General features: G+C 39.8%; 1 protein-coding gene across 2 annotated transcripts in view; it reads right to left on the bottom strand.

The window, feature by feature from the left end:
- Window positions 1-22,351, bottom strand: part of PSMD5 (proteasome 26S subunit, non-ATPase 5) — a 294,323-nt gene that overhangs the window by 98,524 nt on the left and 173,448 nt on the right. For both annotated transcript variants that reach the window (XM_044057836.1, XM_044057838.1), the window contains 2 exons: window positions 15,443-15,634; window positions 1,621-1,730 (listed from right to left, as the gene is read on the bottom strand). In XM_044057836.1, the coding sequence (XP_043913771.1) occupies window positions 1,621-1,730; window positions 15,443-15,634 (302 nt within the window). The remainder of the gene's footprint in view (window positions 1-1,620; window positions 1,731-15,442; window positions 15,635-22,351) is intronic.

Here is a 22,351-nt window from a genome sequence, read left to right as displayed (position 1 = left end):
GGTCATGTGACAGCCTGTCAAAATACAAACTCAGAGAAATATCAACTTCCCTAAGCAAGAAATTGCAAAAAAACTATATATATATATATATATATATATATATATATATATATATATATATATACATACATATATATACATATATATATATATATATATATATATATATATGGTTCCACTTGAAACCATCGAATGTTCAGAACATCAAAGTTCTGATAATCGAGACCAGAACATCGATGTTCAGAACATTGAAGGTTCAAAGTGAACCACAGAAAAATAAATAAACATTCAAAAACTATTTTATGCAGGGGGGGGGGGGGCTTCACCCCACTGCGCCCCCCCACACCCCCCTACTTTAATATTCCAACTTCGAGATCACACTACAGTGGGGTAAGGGAAATCTCCCGTTTACTGCTATATGCAGTAGCGCTAAACGGGAGATTTCCCGTACCCTACCTGCAATGCCAACACTCAGATGGCACACACACACACATACAACATGCAGGGCACCTTGCTGCCCTGCATATACACCAAAAAGTTAACATTTTTACTTACCTGGCACTTCCACTTTGAACCATCGATGTTCTCGTCTCGATGATCAGAACTTCGATGTTCTGAACATTCGATGGTTTTCAAGTGGAACTATATATATATATATATATATATATATATATATACACACACACACACACACACACACATATATATATATATATATACACACATACATATATAGATATATATGTCTATATAGCTATAGATATATACGTCTATACATGTGTATATATATATATATATATATATATATATATATATATATATATATATATATATATATATATATATATATATATATATATATATATATATATATATATATATATATATATATATATATATATTTTTTTTTTTTAAATATGGAAGGTTTTACCCCAAAGGGAACTTACCTGCCTGGCAGGGAAGACCATTGATACTCAAAAGCCCACAGAGGAGCACTCCCTTCATCAGCAGGAAAGCTCTGAAGGCCTTTGTATTCAAACCTGTGCTTAGGCAGCTCAGCTAGAGCTGCTCAATTGTTTGGAGGCATGGAAGGTGCCCTGAAGCTTTGGAAGCTGGTCAGCCGTTATGCTGTTACATATTTGGCAGGATATAACATGTACAACTAAGGCTACTGCAGCAGCGATAAATATGATGAACATTCACAGTTCAACATACCAAATTAAGTCTTTTGTGTGGAGTGTACCTAGTGGAAATACCTACAGCACAGAGCTGGAAGTCATGGCCTGAGTGATATCTACAGCCAAGTACTTTCTAAAGACAGTGATTGTAGAAGGACTTATACAAGGCTGTGTATATAAGGTGGAGACATCACTTAGGCACTGTTCAGTCTATATTAAAGTCAAGTGATTTGTTACTTAAAATGTTTTGTGGATTTACAGATTTATTTATGTTTTTTTTTTAGCCAACTGGTGCCTTCAACTTGAAATTCAGATACTACGATGCCTAAACATACAGACATAACAAAATTATCTTTAGCCTTCTCCCAAAAATCGTACCACTACTTTAAAACTGCAATGGCATTCTTTTAATGGATACATAACTGTTGTCGAGATCACTTACTGGGAGAGATAGAATTGACGTGATGGCATCTAAACATCGAACACGTAGCTCAGTTGGTGCATTTTTTGCAACGTGGCCAATCTTTTTCAGCAGATTTTGGAACTTTTGCCCTAAAACAAAAAACAAAACAAAAAAAATACAAAATTTTTAATTTTAAAGAATACTTTCATTATGAACTATTAATAAGAGTGACTCTGCCCCAGTTACACTACTCTTTAAATAATGGAGCCAGGATGACTAGTGCAGAATATATAATACTGTAACATCGCAACAGACTATGGGTGACATTCAGAGATGCTCTTCATACTCTGAACCAAATACAGCACAGTGGGGGTCTTGTCTCTACTACTGTCTAACATGAAAATCAGAAACAGAATTTTACGTCTGCTGGTAGTCTCTGTGTGTCACACAGTAAAATGAACTGAACACGAAAGGAAGTTCAGTATACTACAGATTATAACAGGGCACAGAAAATCTAACAAAGAACATACCAATCAGAAGAGGTGAGGCTGCAGCAGCAGCAGACAGGATTCACATCTAGGCAGAGCAGCAGTAAATGCATTCAGGTAGGGGGTGAGAGTTACTTTACTTAATGGGAAAATAGTGCCAAAAGCTCAGTATCCATGTTGTAATGGTGATCAGGTTATTGGAAGCAGAAATTGCTGTACTTCAAAGGTGCACACCTTTGCAGATTGTGTGCCAATGTCGCAAATGGTAACAGAAATTTCAGGAAAAAAGTACTGTACTAAAAATATGTTGCAGATGGAAAATTGCCTCTTATCTGGGATGATGTAGAAGCTCAGTCAGTCACACAGTATGCATGACTGATACTGGTCCTGCTCTTTCTTTATTTTCTTATTCCTAGTTAATCTCTCTTTTTCAGCTGAAAAAGGAGTAAATATTCAAATTCTTTCATTATGTTTACATGCATGCCTACTCTTCTCTGTATTAGACATAATGGATATGTACTTGCTATATCAGTTTATCTGCGAGAATGCCCTCCTCAGCAAGAGATGCTGTTCTCTGCTTTCTTCAGTTTCTCTATTTCCTTTGATGGTCCTACGCTTTCATGCACATATCCCTTCTGACACCTAAGACAACATCTGCTATTAGTAAAGAACGCCCAGCCCCCTTGCCTTCTAGAACACTCCCATCCATTAACTGGAATGCATTCTTGTAAATCAATAAAGGAAACCTACAATGTTCAAGAATATATAAATACATACCAGCCCAAAAAAAAAGAGAAATTCTACACAAGATGGAAGGGCCAAGATGTGTTGGGGGAGAGGGTGCACTCATGTCAGCTAAGACAGTGAGAACATAGTTGCTATTTGTGACAACCAGACCACATCCTCACCAGGATGTTAAATGGAAAGAATCCAAGAACACAGATAATTATCTTCCTCCCAGATGGTAAGAGTAGAACAGCCAAAAGGCAAAGAAAGACAGATGAGTCTGCTGTGATAGAAAAAAAATAGGCACTGAATCAGCAGTCTCAAATACAGAATGGACATAGCTAGCAATCAAGAAATTCAAGCCAGGATGAGTAGTGTGATTCTTCAAAGGACAGACAGAGAATGAGAAATGCATATACCCCTTTATGAACTGCATGACCTGATAATGCTGGGTCACAGTCCTGCCCGATCCCCCACAAAGTTAGGAACTGAGCCAGAAGGCGAAGAAAAAAAAATGCACCTGAATTCTTTACATGAACAAAAACAAAATAAAAAATTAAATACATATCATTTTTCAGAAAAGAGCTAATGGAATGAGAAAACTACATAATTATACACGAGCTCTTAACACTGAAATGAAAAAGTGCAACTAAGAAAAGACTGACATCAATAATATAACAGTGTACTGAAGAGTGAAACAGGCTTCATGTGCACTTTTAGCAACTAAAATTAATCAATAAACACTTCAACTTGAAGGCTAATTACGGTACAGCCATGGAGAGAAAGTATTTCACTGCATTCCTTATAGGATATATTTTGGGTTTCTAAGGTGACGGAGACAGGACAGGAAGTGAAGTGGTCATGTAAACGGTTTGACAACTGGTGGCAGGCGATTATTAGCCAATATTATTGAAACCCTTGCATTGGTTACTGTGACGGATGGCTGTGGAAAGCTTCTCTAAAGACAGGCAAGATGTAGGGACAGCTGACACATGCAACACTGTCAGTAACGCGGAATTACATCACACAGGTGTTTGAAATAGATCAGAACCATCTGCATGTTGACATAATGGGTGGTAAAGGATACTGCTCCTCCATGATGGGAAGTGTCTTTCAATTAGCAGAGTCATTCTGAAAAATACAGAACTTTCCTGTGGCCTCAGTCATCTCTGGCAGTATCTTGAGAGCTTAACTAGCAAGAATACCATAAGGTGGAGAACTAACTAAGCAGCTATTCCATGAACTGGAACTGGATGCAACCACAAGAGCTGGGGTCTTTCGTGACTTGGGCCAAGAGTTGCTCCTTCTACTGGCACAGACATGAGACCATGAAACACTCTTATCAAGGGGAAAAGGATGATCTTTGTTATATGAATTTTTTGATTAGATGCAGAATCAGAAAGACTGGTAGGAAAATACACAGACCTTTCCTCTGTAGAAGATGTAAAGGACTGCATTCTCCAGGCTACCGGAAAGATCAACCACTGGGTGCCTCAAACCTGTAAAACTTTTGATGCAGACAGGATTCTTGAATCCTCAGCACCAGGAAATACCCGAGGATGTGAATTGTTGAAAGACTGACGCTTCCATCTGTGTCCCACTGTCACACCTGTACTGTGGCTCTGCACATGTTGGGTCTATGTTAAATCATTGAATGCTTAAAAAAAGAGAACGATGATTTATCAAAGCCATGTAAGCGAAAGCTAACAATCTCACTTGGAACAGCAATTTTTTTAAAGGGAAAAGAAATCGCTGTTCCACAAAACAAAAAACATTTTTAAAACATTATATAAAGTGTGGGGCTGGGCCCCCTCACCCCCCCCCCCACTTAAATATACCAACTATGAGATTGCACTACAGTCACGAAAACTGCAAAGTAACAGAAGCGGACAAGCGATTTCTTTCCCAGGGAAAGAATTTGCTTATATGCCGTTTTGATATGTTGCCTTTTCGTGCTTTCATGTTCGATCAAGACGCATTTGAAAGAATGCATCTTCGATCATTTAATAGGAACCCTAATGGTAGTAGGTGTGACTTAAATTGAAGTTTGTCCTGATTTAATCTTTGTCCTTCTGTTTGACTCCCACACTAGACCCTACATGTCTACAGGCACTACAACACCACTCTAAATAGAACCACCTTCTAAAAGTTGTGCCCATATTTCTTAATTTCTTACACATTTCTAAGGGACAGTGCCAATGCTCTGGCACCAGAAGGTAATGTATGTTGACTTTTCAACCACTGGCAACTAAAACTTCACAGTAACACATCCATTCTCAGGCATGTGAAGAGTACCATGAAGACTGTGGTTACAATTAAACTCAGAAACACTGGTCTGAGCCTGAACACTCTGCTACATCCTCACCCTGGATGCCAAACAGAGGAATTCTTGGGACCTTATCTGTGCAGGAATGACCAAATCCACTTTGATGGGTTCAGACAGGGCTCCTGCTAGTTTATGAAGGCTTCCAAAATCAAATATTACTATAAATACTATTATGGAGTCTCATAATAGCACTATCAACAGTTAGTCACCTAGATAAGAAAACAATTTAAGTCCGCTACAAGGCCTCTACTTTCATGACTGACAACCTAGTGAGTATCCCAAGTGCACAGTGCAGACCAAACTGGGGCATTTTGTACTGAAGGAACTGTCCTGGTAGAAAAAAACAAACCTTCTGTGTGGACCAAGGCACTGATATGCCTGAAGGTGTCCATAATTTAGTGTCACCATCCACACACCCTGGGCAGTGGTGTCATGACCAGCTAGTCACCATCCAAATATGTACTGCTTATTTTTGCTGACGTCACCAATGTCCAAAATGGGGTGAAAGTCTCCATTAAGTACCAAAAAGAAGCAGAAGTAAAACTCAGGGCATCATTCCAAAGAAGGGTCTGTTTCTACAGTCCCTTTGAGGAACACAGTCAGGACCTGTTTCTATGAGATCTGGCTTGTTCCAAGAGTAAAGCTCTTTTTAGGGCAGGACCTTACAACTGTAAAACATGGCAGACGGTAATAACTAGAACTCAATGGTCTTCTGAAATAGCTCTTTAAACCAATGCAGACCAACAGAAATGTACACTCATCAGTAACAGTTCAGGACTGTGCTCAAACCAACACTAGCTGGACCAAAAGGGACAACCTCCTCAGAGAAACAGCAAGCACATCTGGATAAGCAGCACTGCCTGATGCTGCTTGACGGCCTTTTCTGACAGTGAAAACTGCTTTTCTTTGGGGGATGATCTGATCTGTTGAAAGGGGATGGGGCAGTGGGAGTCATAGAGGTCGCCTGATGTAGTGAATAGAAGTTCTTGAGCAGATCCTTTTTTCAGGAGGTATGCAGAATTACTCACCTGAGATGCATCTTAATGAAAAAGTATCTGAGCCATAACATAAGGTTAAAGCACTTGCCAGAATCTTATACCCTAACCATCATGTCAACACAGTCAGTGTTACAAGCAGACCATGGAGTAATAATTCACAATGGAAGCACCAGAAGTGGTCCTCCATAGGACTGGAAGCATTTGTAGAACTTGTGCCATTTGAAAGTACTGGAATCTAGAAATGTGAAATATATTTGAGGAACCTAAGCTGCAGTATTGTAGAGGAGGATACCTTCCTGTCTACCCTGTCAAATTTAGATTTAATGTGAGATTACAAGATTGCAAAATAATGGGGTCTCTGAGATTTATACTAGACACTGCAGAGCAGTCAGTTCTGAATGCCTAGGCAGGATCTCGTGCCTCTCAGCCTAGGGGCTTGTAGAAGGTACCTCTCTTCAGCAGAGCATGAGGAGCAGTACTCAGATGTTTCCACTTTATAAAAATCACGTTTATAAGAATATTTCCTTAGGTGGAATGGCAGAAGGCTCCTACTTCTTCCTCTGATGCTCATTCATATACTTCTGGAGCACAGGGAATAGAGGCACAGGTCAGTCCAGTTTACATGAGTTGGAGACTTTCTCAAAAGGATTGGGACTTCTGAAGGGGAGCTAAAGAAAGAGGTCTCGTACCTTTACATGCCAATAAGACAAGGACTTTTGGGTCCTCACAAGTTCCCCTTCTCAACTCTGGATTGGGAGGACTCACAAATAACACACAAGCGGATATTAGAGTGCAAAAGGTGCATCGCATGTATTAATTTATGAAGCATCAATATTAAAAGATGTCCCGTCAAAATGGGCAAGGGGCAGGATAGGCCTATCCTGTTTTATAGGTTAGTACTAGGCTAACTGCCCTTATGGGCCATTTTTAAGCCTAGCCAATTACCCCATGTCAGAATCAAATCCTGCACCTTGTGTTTCTAAGGTAAGCACATTAACCATTAACCATTAAGCCAACCTCCCACCTTTTGTTTGTGGGTTCATTCATGTACAAACACAAGTTATTTCCCATGAGATATTGATTAGCTGTCTGATGTCCTGGACCTGACTTGTAAACTCTAGTGAAAGTGGCCCTAACAGATCCTCAGCACAAACAGCTAACAAGGAATAACTCCTCAGAAACTTGTCAGTCACAAGAGCATAGCATTCATTTAATCAGAGGTGCATGTACATTGGGATGTACCACCTTGGTAGGGGTGTACATCTCAGAAGGTCCCTCATTACCTGCTGCTACAAGTTTAAGTTCAGATTTAAATTTTTCCATCTAAGCACTGTACAACAAAAATGAATAAAGGACAAATAGCTTAAACAAAGTAAGAATACATAAAGACATCATTAACCAATGTTAAAAACATAGTTTCATAGTTTCATAGTATAGTACTAGGCTATCTGCCCTGGGGCATTTGTAAGCCTAGCCATAGTGATGTGGCTTTTGCCACCCCATGAAATGGTACAAAAAATGTACAGAATAAATTTAGAATACTGTGCCTCTGTCTAGTAGTGGCACAATGAAAGTCCCCTTATATAATAGAATTAGTTTACTGTGCCCCTGTCTAGCAGTGACACAGATGTGACCCCTGGGGTAAACTTACGATCTCCCATCCACTCATCAAGATTTCTCTTGAAGAGAGTCAGTGAGGGGCTCTGCCTAATACGAACTGGGATCCTGTTCCAAAGCATGGGAAGCCTCTGGGTTATGAATCTATCCCTCCAGCATGTCCTATTCATACTTGTGCGAGGTTTAAGTCTTTAGCTCTCGTGGTCCTGATGGATTTGGATTTTTGAGGTGGAGCATGTCCATCAGATCCTGATTGGACATGGCCTTGTACGTCAGGCAGAGATCACCTCTGAGCAGGCGGTATGCTACTGAATAGAGCTGAAGTTTCTTTAGTCTGGCAGAATAAGACATATGTTGGAGACCCTTGATCCTCTTGGTGAGGTACTTTTGTGGTCTCTCCAGCTGTTGCAAATGCCGGGTGAGGTATATACCAAATGGGGCATTGTACTCAATCATGGGTCTGATGAGGGAGGAGTATAGGGGTACAATGACATCCTTGGATCTGGATGTGAATCCCTTCATGATGAGGTGTGCAAGGTAGAATGTTTTTCTAACCACTTTGGCAACGTGGGTGTCAAATGAGAGGTCGCTGTCGACTTGGGTCCCTAAGTCTCGGATTACTTTTTCCGTACTCAGTGGGTTGCTGTCTATGTGATAATTTGTTGGTACTTTGTTTTTCCCAAAGGGGATGACTATACATTTTTTGGCATTTAGTTTAAGGCCGTGACTCCAGCACCAGTTGTCCGTTTCTGTGAGGCCTTTTTGTAGAATGTATGTGTCCACTGGTGTATCGACTATGGCGCCTAGTTTGCAGTCATCTGTGAACTTGGTCAGCCACAACCCTCCCATGTTTGCTTTAACATCTGAGAAATAAATGCCGAACAAGAGGGGTCCCAGGACAGATCCCTGTGGGACACCACTTGTGACTGGCTTTGAGTCTGACATTGCTACAGCGATTTTAACTTTATGGGTTCTGTCCTTTAGCCAGTTTGCAACCCATCTAGTGACATAAGGGTTTACGTTTAAGCTGTTGAGCTTATCTATGATGCCTGAGTGGGGGATTGTATCGATGGCCTTAGCCAAGTCCAGGTAGGCTGTATGGACTGCTTTGCCCTCATCAATGGCTCTAGTGACTGTTTCGAAAAAGTCAACCAGGTTCAAAAGGCAGGATCTGCCCTTAACAAAGCCGAACTGGGTGGGGTCAAGTGTCTGTTGGTCCCCTATGTCTCTGTTTATGAGTTCCATAATGATTCTTTCCATAGCTTTGCAGACCAGTCTGGTTAAGCTTATGGGGCGGTAGTTCCCAGGGTCTGTAGAGGTACCCCCTTTGTGGAGTGGGACCACTGTTGCTGTACGCCAGTGTTCAGGTACATATCCTGAAGTAAGGCTAAGGTTAAATAGCATTTTTATGTGTGGGTTTAGCTCCTCTTGGAGTTCACGTAACACGCAACCCGGGATACCGTCAGGTCCCATTGATGCTGTGTTTTTAGCTTTGTTTAGGGCGGTTCTCACTTGGACATCTGAGATGACAGGAGATTACATTCAGCTGGGATAAGTATTTCTTCTTTTGGGGGTGAGGGAGGGAGAAATTTGCACTGAACCTGTCAGGCAGAATGTTGGCAATATCTGTGGGTTCAGTGTATTTTTTGTTGTTGTGAACTAACTCTGAGCATATCTGAGGGTTTCCTTCAGGTTTCTAACATAGCTGAAGAAGGCTTTGTGGTTATCTTTAGTGTCCTTAGCGATTTTTCTCTCAAAGTTGGCCTTGGATGTTTTATGAGAGAACGTAGTTTTCTGCTAATGTTGATCAGAGATGTCTTCCCTTCATGGGATTTTGCTCTGACGTGCAGTAGGTTCCTTCTTTTGTTATACAATTTGTTAATGGCTGAGGTCCACCAGACAGGACGCTTGCCTTTGGTGGAGAGGGACTTGGATTTATTTGGGATTGCATGATCCATGCATTCTTGGAGATGTCCATAGAAAGCATTTGTGAAGGATTCGGCATTGTGGGATGTGGTATCCACTGGCACAGTGGGCTTAAAGGATACCATCTCAGTCTTAAGAAGAGTGAAGTCTGCTTTTGAGAAGTTTTTCACTGTGGTCTTTTGTGCTGGGGGTGGAGGTGGGATATGTATATCCAGGGTGATTAGTTTGTGGTCAGATCTCACTAGTGAGGGGTATACTTCCGGTGTGGAGCATTTTGTCCCCATGTTTGTGATGATCAGATCAAGTATATTATCTCCCCTAGTGGGAGAGGTGACTAGTTGTTCCAGTGCATTTGAATTTATGAATTCCAGGAACCTTTGGGCTAGGGTATTAGGGCTAGAATAATGTACCCAATCTATGTTTGGGTAGTTGAAGTCTCCCAGTATGATGGTGTTTTGTGATACATTCATATCCTCCAATGTCTTCAGGAAGGCTGAGTGGGGTTCCTGAGATTGGGAGGGTGGTCTGTAACATGCTACCAGTTGTATAGCAGTTTTGCCTATGGTTAGTTGCACCTGTATGGTCTCTGATGCTTCATGTGTTGCTACTAACCTGGAGGTGTGGGTGTCCTTTTCTACTTATATTTAATAATCACTTTTAATTAAAAATCAGATCAAAAAGGTGACTTTCATGACTGTGTTAATCTATTCAATATTAGAGACTCTCTTAGCCAGCCAAATAGCAAGTTCCAGAGATAAATTCCTGATCAGCGAATGCCTAAATACCACAATATCAGGCTGTGTCCGTGGAATGATTAGTAGTCTGTGAGAGGCTGAACCTAGGAAACAAGGTGGATTACACTGGATTAGTGGATTCGAACAACAGGGAAAGCCCAGGTTTTCTGCGGTCAGTGCAGCAAAGCCTAGTTTGGGGGATTGGAGGAGAGGACATAAGTGCTCAAGATATCTAAGGTTGTATACTGGTGCATCTCTAAATAGTCTGGAATCTAGTGGAGGGGAGCTGTCATTCTTAACAAGTTTAAATAGTTAAGAGGCAAGCAGAAAGTCAGCACATTGTTTCACATGTAGCCTGTTAGCTTTTTAAATGGTTTTGCAGTAATGTTCATTTCTTGAGACAACAGTGACGAATCTGGCAAATGGAATTTGATACAAACATGGTGGATATATTTCTTTTAGAATTGCAAAAATTAGTGGGAAACAATATTCTAGCTCAGCCAGTAAGATAACTTTACCAATGGCATTTCTACAAGGTCTAGCTAGAAAAGGGGGGAATCCAATTTGCCCAGAATAGGGTGTGCGTGTGTGTGGAGGTAGAAATTTAGAAAAGGGTCCAACCAAACACTGAACTATTGGAATGCAGTGACATTTCCAATAATGTTATTAGGATGAACAAGGATTTATATCACACAATCATAAAGGGAATAAAGCTACTGCCTGGAATTTCTCAATTTCTTTTGGCATAAATCCAAAGCAGATTAAGCATGAAGAATGGACATCTTTAAAATCTGCCTGTTTCCTGCTTCTGTGCTTTATAGTTTAGAGCATCCTATCATAAACAAAAGTGAAAGATGTCAACCACAAACAGGATACGGCCAAGTCATCATGACAACCTTGCCAAAGGCAATGTAACAGACTCTGACCAGTCAAAACTGAAATAAAAAAAATTTAAATCATATAGTCTATTAAGACAAATTCGACAAACATGCATAGGAAACAGCCACACACAATTATGTAGATTATTTTGTGTTTAGATGGCAAATCCCTAAATATCCCCATAAAGGACATGTCTTAAAGCTTCGGCCTTAACCCCAGCCCTACCACTGAAGTTACTAACTTGTGCAAGTACTAAAGCAAAAACATTCAATCGAGTAGCATAAATGCAATGCAATGCAGATTTTGTAAAAATGTAATTCTCATTCACTGCATTAACTTGTACAAGTACTACAGCAATTACATTTGACTACACAGCAAACAGTTAATGCAGTATTTGCACAAATCCATTTCATAAATTTGTGTGACTGAAGCAAATTACACCTTGTCACTTTCCACTCTAGACTGCATATTCCCTCTCAAAGAGGACAAGGCCTATCAAGCCCAGGGTGAATTTATGAACATCCATCCAATTACTAAGGTCCCATTTGAAGGAATATGATCTATCCAACTGCTTTATCTGCAGGGGGCACTCTATTCCAGAGGGAAGGGAAGGGGTCAAGAATGAATCTGTCTCTTCTGAAGTCAGTGTAGATTCCTTGATGTCGTATTTGTGGGACTGTGATTTGTGAAAGCACAAAAGACTCCGGTCTACTAGGTCCCCTGGCAAACAAATATCTACTTTGAGATGCCTATTAGACACAGAATAGAGGCACATTGCTCCTCGTCTTTTCTGGTAGCTTAGCGAGATTAAGCCTGTGATCCTCTGTTAGGAACCTCTAGCAGTTCTTTCCTACTGTTTGAGATGTCTGATGAGGTACATCCAAAAGGGGGCACTGTATTCTGTAATTGGCTTGATCAGTGAATACAAGGAAACAATGACATCTTTAGATCTGGATGATACTCCCTTGGTGATCAATTGTACCAACTATAAGGATTTCCTGGCAACTGATGCTACACTGTAATCAAGACAGAGGGAATCAGTCCAGTTTACTAGGTCTCCAGCTGCACTTTTCATTCTGAAGAGGAATATTATCAGTGTTATATGCTGGCATGCTGGAGGGACTGTTTGCCAGCCAAATGTGAAAATGTTGGATATATTTTTTAACATTTAACGTAATCCCTTTTTCAGTACACAGGGCATTTGTAAGTTCCTGCTAGAGGGCTTCTGTGTCAACTGGAGATTTGACAATGACTCCTAGTTTGCAGTTACTTGGAAACTTGATTAGCCATATATCAAGATTTTTAGTCTGTAAGTTTGAAAAGTAAACACCAAGCAAAAGCAACCCCAAGTACTGAACCCCGTGGGACAACACTGGTCACCTTTATATTCTCTGATACTCCCCCTGCTATCTGCACTATGTGGGTTTTGCCTTTTACTAATTATTTATCCATATTACCATACAGGGATGTGTTTGTAGTGCATCCAGTTTATTAATTATACCAGTAAGAGAGATGGTGTCAAATGCCTTGGCCAAATCAAGATAGGCTATGTGTGCAATGTAACCTCTTTCAATGACTTGTGTGACCTTTTGAAGAAGATTTACTGGGTTCAATAGCCAGGATCTACCTTTTACAAAATCAAAGTGCTACAGGTCTAGCCTGATGACAGTCACAGTGGCGCCGTTAATCAAGCATGTTATAATCAATTCCATGGTCTTACAAATGAGAGTCACCAGACTGACTGGCCTATAGTTTCCGCCTATTCACCAGTGCTGTATGCCATACTTCTGGGACTGAGCCAATAGCCATTAACTTTATGGAGAGATTCCCCTGGCACAAGTTTAGTACTATTAACAAATAGCCATGTTATTTTATCCAGTCCCATGGAGGAAGAGTTTCTGGTCTTTGATATCACTTTCAGTACATGTCCTTTAGTGATAATGGGGGATTTGAGACAGAAGTGTGTATGGCTGGGACTTAGGATACCCATCTCAGGAGTGAAACTTGCACCAAATTTACTTTCTAGTATATAGGCAATGTCCACAAGAGTCCGAGAAGATTTTGTCATTTTATACGAGTTCTGTACATTGTTGAGTGTTGTCAGTTTTCTAACATAACTAAAGAAGGATTTGTAATTTTTCTTTGTTTCACATTCCAACCTGAGTTCATGGGCTGCTTAGTAGACCTAATAGCATTTTTTTTAATTCTTTGTGAAATCCTAATATTTTCTTTGACTGGGTTTTTTTAGCTCTGTAGTACAGTTTTTTTTCCCTTTTAATGTAAATTTTCGTTTTTGCTGGTGAGTTAAATTTACATAATCTGAATCTAGATGGGAAGGCTGATTTTATAAAACTCCTTTGTGAATCTATCTGCTGAGGTGATGTCTGGAATGGCAATGTTGTAAGTGAGGTCCAAGACTTTAATTTTTGTTCACATGGGTTTTCTCCGGGTGCTCAGATTTCCTCCTAAATTCCAAAGACATGCAGTAGATAGACTGAGAATACTAAGCAGCCATCCTTGTGTGCGAGTGTGAGCATGAGTCTGAGGTATGGAAAACATTAACTGCAGGGATAGCCACCCAGCAGTGTAGACACTCTCTAGATGGTGGTCATTGCTGACATGATACGCTGACCCCACAAGCAAAAAATAGGGTTATGGATGGCAGGATCATAGGATATGAGGAGATTTATGTGCTTGAAGCATTGGTTTCAGGGGGTTAACTAGCTTATGGCTTGACTTGCTCGGAGAGAGAGTTAATAGTGGAGTTGTATATGATAAGCCAATATTTCTAAGTATTAGGTTAAGAATATAGTGTCCTCTGGTTGGGCTAGTAAAAATCTGGTCCATTGAGTTATTTATTTATTAAATATAAAAACTTCTGTGCATATCCTACATTGGAGGAGTAGGTACTCCAGTTAACTGATGTACAGTTAAAGTCTAACAGAATGATGGAGTTCTTACCTATGGGGAGTTCATCCATGATGTTTAAGAAACTGACAGGATGTCTGAAGTTGGATGGTATCCCATAACAGGTGATGGTTGATTGTATTTAGTGTGATGTAGAGTTTGCTATGTTTTAGTTGTGGGTCTCTGGGTAAATGTTTAGAGGTAGCATTACCTCTCACAAATGGACATGCCAACCACAGTTGCCACTGGGTCTGAAGGCATGGTAGGCACTAATCCCAGGTATGCAGGGAGTTTTTTCTGCTTATTTAAACATTTTTTTCAGTAATTATACATACATGGATACCTTCCAAATGCAGCAGTGCCTCGAGTCAGGCAGTTTGTTGTTTAGACTTCTGGCACCAGACAGAGCCACCTTAATTCAATCCTGTATCATGCTAAAGACCATACACACCATTTTTAACCATTATGTGCTGCATTATATTTAACACCACCATTATCAGCCTGCAGGGCTGCCACTTGGTGGCTACATGAAAGTGAGGGATACAGTCAAGAGACTGGAAACCACATTGTTAGATTCGGATGTGCAAAATCCCACACTTCCCTGAGGAAACAGACATTTCTGCTTTGTGCACAAGATGTCTCTGCTGTTGCCTTCCCACTATGGAACTGCCCAGTGTTTCTATAATATACATTCAATTTATTACATAAGAAGCCTTTAACTGGCCAGTGAGCAGCAGAATAAGTAACCATTCATATGGGCAGTTAAGTTTTTGGCTGGATCACTTGTATACTTTTAAGTTACTTGTTTGAAGCAGGTACATTTGATGTCTTCAAACTAGGAAAATGTTACCCTCTAAAAATGAGTTTGTACACAATGGCCAGCATTATATTTGCATGGGTATGCCTATGATGAAAACACTTCTTTGCTTTTAGCATCTCTTGTGTTCTTAAGATTGTATGCATTTTAAAAGCCAAAACCGACATCTGCAATTATCATAAAAACAAATAAAAAAAAATCACAGTATTATTTTTCTTGCTATGAAAACAGTATAAAAAAGTCATTATTTAGAAGACAATGAATTCTGACAAGCAAGCAATCCAAAATTACTTGCATATTTTAGTAAATGCAAACAAATGTTTAGAAAGGAGGTCTACAGAAAGTACTTTTCAGATCATTATTCCAAAAATATGAACTTGATGGCACGGTGTACCTCAGTTTCTTACAACAAAAGTTACTGGACTAAAAATTTTGTACTGTACCAGTTTTCTGTAAAACTTGCTTTCCTTCCACACTTGATGCAAGAATTGCTAAAGTATCTAAAGCGACTCCATTCAAGGTGGGATCCTGGCCCTCACCCATTTCAAAAACCTTTTCTAGAAAGACTGGATAGTGTTCACATATGTGCTGTGGGCTGTCAACAATAGCCAGGTTTCCAAAGAACTTCACTAATCCTGTATAATCAGAAAAAAAAGTAAAATAGGTTAGTGTATCTAAAAAAATCCAGATTTCTACAATTCTCCAAATAACACACACACATGATATGGTGATTTAATTGATAATGTAATGACTGTAGCCTAATACATTCATTCTACATTTCACATAGTACTTGGGCATCATACCCTGCACTTATGTCTGGTACTGAAAATCATTTCTGAAAAGCCTAAGCCTCTGTCAAAGAACAATGAGGTACAAAGCTCACATCTTTAAGATCAACACGACTTGCACTAGCCTGAAGTTTAGCAACCAAAAAAAAGTTACTTCTCAACAGTCAGGAATTTTTGAACTCCAGAACAGGCAAAACATCCTGCTTAAGTAGCTTCACAACAGAACAAAACAGTACAAAAATGGATATTCATCAAGAATAAAAATAAACTTACTTGTGTGAAGCATACACATTGCCATAATTTTTGAAGGATTTTTGAAGGTTTATTCTGCTGGTAAGTGAGGCCAAAGAAAAAGACCCAGAAATCCCCCACATAGTAGTTCATTTAAAGGATCTGAGAACCTCACTTCTGACATGGACACCGGGAACTAACCCCTAAATCTAGGTCGGGGTGAGGGTTGGAACTCTCCAGCAAACAGCAGGACTTTCATGCCCAGTTGACTTCGACCTGTAAAAGCTGTTTTGAAGTTGCTCTGCCGCTGTAACCAGATACGAGAAAGGGTAGGAGTCAGGTGTGATGCTAATCAACTGGCAGATAGACGCAAAGGAGACCATGCTTGTGCAGGATTCTATATCACATTGATACATCTAGTCATACCACTATACACGCTATAGCTTCTGGAACCAAACGTCTCAATCAGCACGATTCCTTTTCTAGACCAGATTTTCCCCCTTGGGCGAGCCCCTGACTAGGTGCTGAACAGGTGCATTAGAAGGTCACCTTAATACAATTCCAAGTGGTAGAATTAAATGACATTTTGCATATATGCCCCTAAAGGTTACTCTGAGTATGTATCCTGCTTGGAAACTGTGGGTGTGGTTCTCAATAGACTGCCACCTGCTGATTCCAAGTCGAGCTGAGGCACTTAAACACTAAAATGGAAAATCCTTGGCAGTAACAGTACACTCACCTTGATGAATAAGCACACCATAAAATTATTCCAATTACAAGGGTGTAGTCGAAGCACAGTAAAGTTTATTCCACCATTCATTAAAATTCCACAGCAAAGGTAAAATCCTCCTAAATCCAACAGTGAAGTAAGCGCTTTCGTCTGTGAACATACCAGACTTTATCAAACTGTTGTATTTCCCTTCCCATTACACTTATATACATTTATGTACTTAATTAATAACCAATTAACATTTAAAAATACAGTTCTCCTGAAATTTAAAAGTGTATGTACAAATACTAAAACTCTGTGTTAGCAGGATTGCAATATACATAAATTTTTTGCCCAAAGAATAATGTATTTATAGACAAAAAACATACATTATATTTCAACTAGTAACATTCTAAATCACAACTTCCTAGCTCTCTGTTTTAACATTGGCCTTATGGATAAGTGATCATTAATATCAGGGAATTCAACTGCATTTAATGTCAACTGCCAGTGTAATTCCCTGGTTTCTAATTCGTTCCCCCAATCACCTCCTCTAATATTCCTTTTCACTATCTCAAGTATACCAAATTTGAAACTGGTGAAATCAGGACATATTTCTGAGTGTTTAAAGAGGGCATTATTTTTGTTCTTAATTTCCATAGCATATGTGTGTTCATAAATTCTTTGCCTTAGGGATCTTTCTGTTTTCCCCACATAGAAATCTGAAAAACTTTGACAGATGGCAATATAAACCACCCCTCTTGTTTGACAATTACCACCAACCATCCTAATAATGGGAGTCGCATCTCCTACCTTGTATTCACTGCTTTCCAAAATGAGCGAACATTGGTTACACCTACCACATTTTTTAGTACTCTTAACCGTACTTAACTGTTTTGTGTGTTCTAGTAAATATTTCATATTTTTCCCTATTCTGTTAGTAAAGAGTGGACCTGTACCTAACCAATGGGTGTACTCTTCGTTACCTTCCAAAATCACCCAATTCTTGGAAAGAATCTTTTTTTCCCTACCAAATGAACTAAATTCTATCACCATAGAATATGTGTATCTATTGGTCTGATTGTTTTGTATTTCCTTAAAAACTGGTTGTTGTCCTAATAGGGGGATAAATTTACTACCCCATCCTTTCATAATCTCTTCTTTAAATTTCTCCACCAATTCCGTGGGGTATCCCCTATTCCTAAACATTTGGGTCAATAACATCAGTTCTTTTGTTAACCCTTCAAACGTTGAACACATTCTAGCCCCTCTTATCATCTGGCCTCTTACAAGGTTTCTCTTAATATATGAAGAGTGTTGACTCTCGAACCTCAGAAAACTACTAGAATATGTCTGTTTCCTGTGGACCAGTGATTCAAAACACTTCTGGTTAAATTTTTTATTCAACCTTACATCCAGGTAATCTATAACTTGTGGATTGTAAGTGTGTGTGAATTGGAAGTATTCACAAATGTTGTTAATGAAACCCTCAAATTTTAATACTCTTTCTAGATCCAACTTCCATAAAATGAATACATCGTCCAAATAACGGGTATATACTATCCAATCTTTGGAGAATTCCGTATCAAATATGTGTTTCTTCTCCCACATACAAAAAACAGTTCGATAAAGTCTGGTATGTTCACAGACGAAAGTGCTTACTTCACTGATGGATTTAAGAGGATTTTACCTTTGCTGTGGAATTTTAGTAAATGGTGGAATAAACTTTACTGTGCTTCGACTACACCCTTGTAATTGGAATAATTTTATGGTGTGTTTATTCATCAAGGTGAGCGGACTGTTACTGCCAAGGATTGTGTCTTTTCAAGGGTTGGTCTTATTTGCAATCCCAGTGCTCGAGTATTTTGCACTAAAATGGAAAATGATGGAAATACCTGGCAGTGTATGACTAAGGGAAGTGTACAGAGTTAGTATAACACCTTTGGATTTTGAAGCTATTCCCATGGAAATTAAACAGGCAAGATAAAAGAATTTCTTGACTATGGTGGAACCTGAGGTCATATAGTTTTACCTCACAGTTATGGTGAGAACTGTTTTTCTGAATATTTGCTTTGCTCTTTTTTTTTTGGTCCTCTCGAAAGCAGGAGTGGTGAAGAAATGCTTGCACAGGTGAAACAGAATTACAGTTCAATGGTTCATTGCACTGTGTACGTGTTAATTTTGTGTGCTTGGTAATCACCACATGTGAATTAGTGGGATATGTTTGTGGTCCAAGCCAAACGTGAAGTTTAAGGCTCCTAAGTACTATGATCTGATGGCACTACCAAGTTCCATGAGCATATTGTTAAGGGCTGCATCCCAAAAATGTGGGAGACAAAGACACATGCAGGCTGTGCAATTACAAGAATAAATCTATTATAGAAAAGGAGTTTAGCCAATTGAACAGTATGGGTAATTGAGAAGGAAATTATTTACTAAAGTACTACTACAGAAAGACAAAGATCAGAATACAATGTGTAGAATAACAGAAGAATGTAGGAAGAATATTAATGATTAACTGCTCTACCCTGGATTGCCAGATGAATGATTTACGGCATGTTAAGCAGAAATTTGGTAGGTAGGGCATGGGTAGATGCTGACTGTGCTAGAAAAGCAGTTCAAATGTGCCAAATTTTTGGATGAGACCTTAAACAGAGGTTCCATCTGCTGGAGTATGGGGTAGTACAGGTGGATGAAAGATCCCACGGCACTTATCAAAAATTGTTGAAGTTCCCAGGTGCCCTGGCCAAAGTTCTCCAAGTCAATATGAATACCTCCTCAGGGGGGCTACTGGCCAAGTAGGACTAACTCAGTCAACAAAGAGTAAAAAAAGATGCATGTCACTGGACTACTGAGACTAATCAAGTGTGATGAGACAGGTTACCATTTTAACAATGCTATGGAAAGGTCATTTGAGAAGGAATTTTGTGGTAGAGTATTATCTACATTCCAGCAAACATGTTTTGTTGGTTAACAATAAAAGTTGAGGAAAATAAAAACAGCAGCAGCACTGGTTTTCAAATGGCAAGGCCATCTTACCGGAGAAGAAACCCACAAATTTTATGAGCAATGAATTTATATAAAAAGGCTCATAAGTTTTAACGCCAAGTTTGCAGCCTAGCGACCTTCAAGAAAGTACAGTTATATGAGATCTCACCATAACATTAGATGTCCTCCTTCTCACTGTTGCACTATTCTTTATTCTTGGGATAGCCTGCCTAAGGATAGTCTAATGACCTGCCAATATACCAAAGCCTTTTCACCATCCTAGCATTGTAAGTCAGACGCATGTCCTATGCTCAAGGCATAAGGTACATATGTGACTTACGGACGCCAAATTCTCATAACTGAACTGCCCCAGAAGAGCCAGAGCAACCTCACAGAAACAGTAGCTTGCAGATACAGGAAGGGAAACAGAAGATAAGTATGCAAGAGGAAACTCCTCTGTCAGCAGTACGGCAACAGAAAAATAAAAAAGGGTAGAAGGGTGGGACTGAATAGGTCAGCAGTGACTGTAGGACATCTATTGTTATAGTAAGATCTAACACAACTGTACTACGTCCTTCCTTATCACTGATGCAGTACTCTATTCTTGGGAGAGTACAAAAGCTACTGGAAATTATGGGAGGAGGAAGTCAGAGAACAGCCCTCAACAAACTCATGACAGCTAGCCCTGGAAAATCCTGCCCTAACACTGAAAATGACATCCAACCTATAATGCTTGGTAAAAGTGTGGACAGAAGACCAAGTAGCATCTTCCAAGATAGATCTAGTATCCAAATATTTGAAAAAAAAGCACAAGAAAAGGCTACTGCCATGGTACAATGAACACAAACAGAAGAGGAAAGCTGCTTGACATAAAAAGAATAACAAAAGGAAATGGTCTTGGTGACCCAGGGTGGGGCTGTTTGCTTAAGACACTGCCAAGCCTAATTTCCAGACATGAAAGGAAACAAAACGCTGCTCACATTTTCAAATGCATTTCATCTTACCCAAGTAATATCTGAGCTGTCTGTGTAAATCCAAGGTGCACAACACCTTCTGACTAGCAGCGGTTGGAGAAGGAAAAAAGGAGGGAAGATGAATATACTGATTCAAGGACAAATCATTCACCACCTTGGGCATAAAAAGAAGGATTAGTATGAGGAGAACTAAAAAGCAGGACCTCCATAAGGGGCTGGAGTTCAGAAACTCTTGGCAGAAGTAATAGCCACCAACAATACATTCTTTCAAATAGCATGATGAGGGAAGAAGAAAAGGTAGACTCAAAAGAGGACAGAGACAATTTGCAAGCACAAAGTTAATGTCCCAAGAAGGAGGCATATGCTTTCTAGGGAGCCTGATATGAAGGATGGACGCCTTTTAGGAATTGTTTGACTTCAAAATTAGAAGCCAAAGGTGGACTCAAAGGCAAGCAGGCAGAAATAGCTGACAAATGAACTTTAACAGAAGAATATGCCAACCCAGAAAGCAGCAATTCACAAAACTAGGACTATAGGAGACCCCCCAAAGGTTACTGGTCATACTTTTGATACCAAACAGAAAATCTCTTCCATTTAGCCACACAGGATTTTCTGGTAGTGGGCTTTCTGACCTGCTGCAAAACTCAATGCATGCCCTCTGATAATTGGTGCCTGAAAGGAATCAAAACCCTGTCACCCAAAGGTGTCAGCTAAAGTGTGTATAAGTGAGGATGAATGAGAGATCCCTTGTCTTGTGTGAGAAGACCCATCGTGTGAAGTAACCTGTGATGACTGTCCCTGGCCAGGTGAAAGAAAAGGGGGAACAAGTCCTGTCTGGGCCAAAAAGGGAATCAACAGCAAAATTTTGGGTGAGACTCACATGATCTTGTGCAGGACCCTGGTAGGAAAAGGCCGACAGTCATACAGGAAACATCCCCTTTCAAGAAAAAGATATGGCTTCCACTTTCCAAGCCAGTGGACTTGGAACTCTGTAAAACAACAGAGGAAGTTGTCTGTGCAGAGGGCAGGCAAAAAGATCTACTAGAAGAGTATCCACCAATGAACAATGTCCAAAAACACCTCTCTGTGAAGCATCCATTTGTGAGATTGTGTCCTGGAACTACTGAAACAGTGTGCCACTAGATTATGCTCTGAAGGGATATAAACCTCCTGAAGAACCAAGTGATGGCGAGTTGCAAAATTTCAAGCTTGAAGAGTCAGCCTGCAAAGAACATACGATTTTGTGCCCCCCTGCTTGTTGATGTACCACATGACTGTGGTATTGTCTGTAAAGATATTTAGAGGTTGAACCCCACACTGTGCAGAAGAAGCACAGTGAGGTGTAGATTTTGTAGCAAAAGCTGTTGAGAAGGGGCTTGAATCAGAAGGTCATCCAAATAAGGGAATATCTGAATTCTCTGAATGCTGCAGAAAGCTATCACAGGGGCCAGACATTCAGTAAATATCCTTCCAACTGTAGAAAAACCAAAAGGCAAAGCAGAGAACTGAATGACAGGAAGAAACAGAGAAATGGAAACATTTCCTGAAGACAGGGTGAACACGATTACGGAGGTAAATTTCATTCCAATCCAGGAAGACTACAAAAGCCTTGGGAAGGAAAAGGGTCTGAACAGACAACATCCTGAAGGAATGAATATTGAG

This window comes from Protopterus annectens, chromosome 16.part0 (genome assembly GCF_019279795.1).
Source record: "Protopterus annectens isolate FY-2018-M chromosome 16.part0, PAN1.0, whole genome shotgun sequence".
Lineage (NCBI taxonomy): Eukaryota > Metazoa > Chordata > Ceratodontiformes > Protopteridae > Protopterus > Protopterus annectens.
Note: the sequence above shows the minus strand (reverse complement) of the source record. Positions and strands in the feature narration are given on the sequence as shown.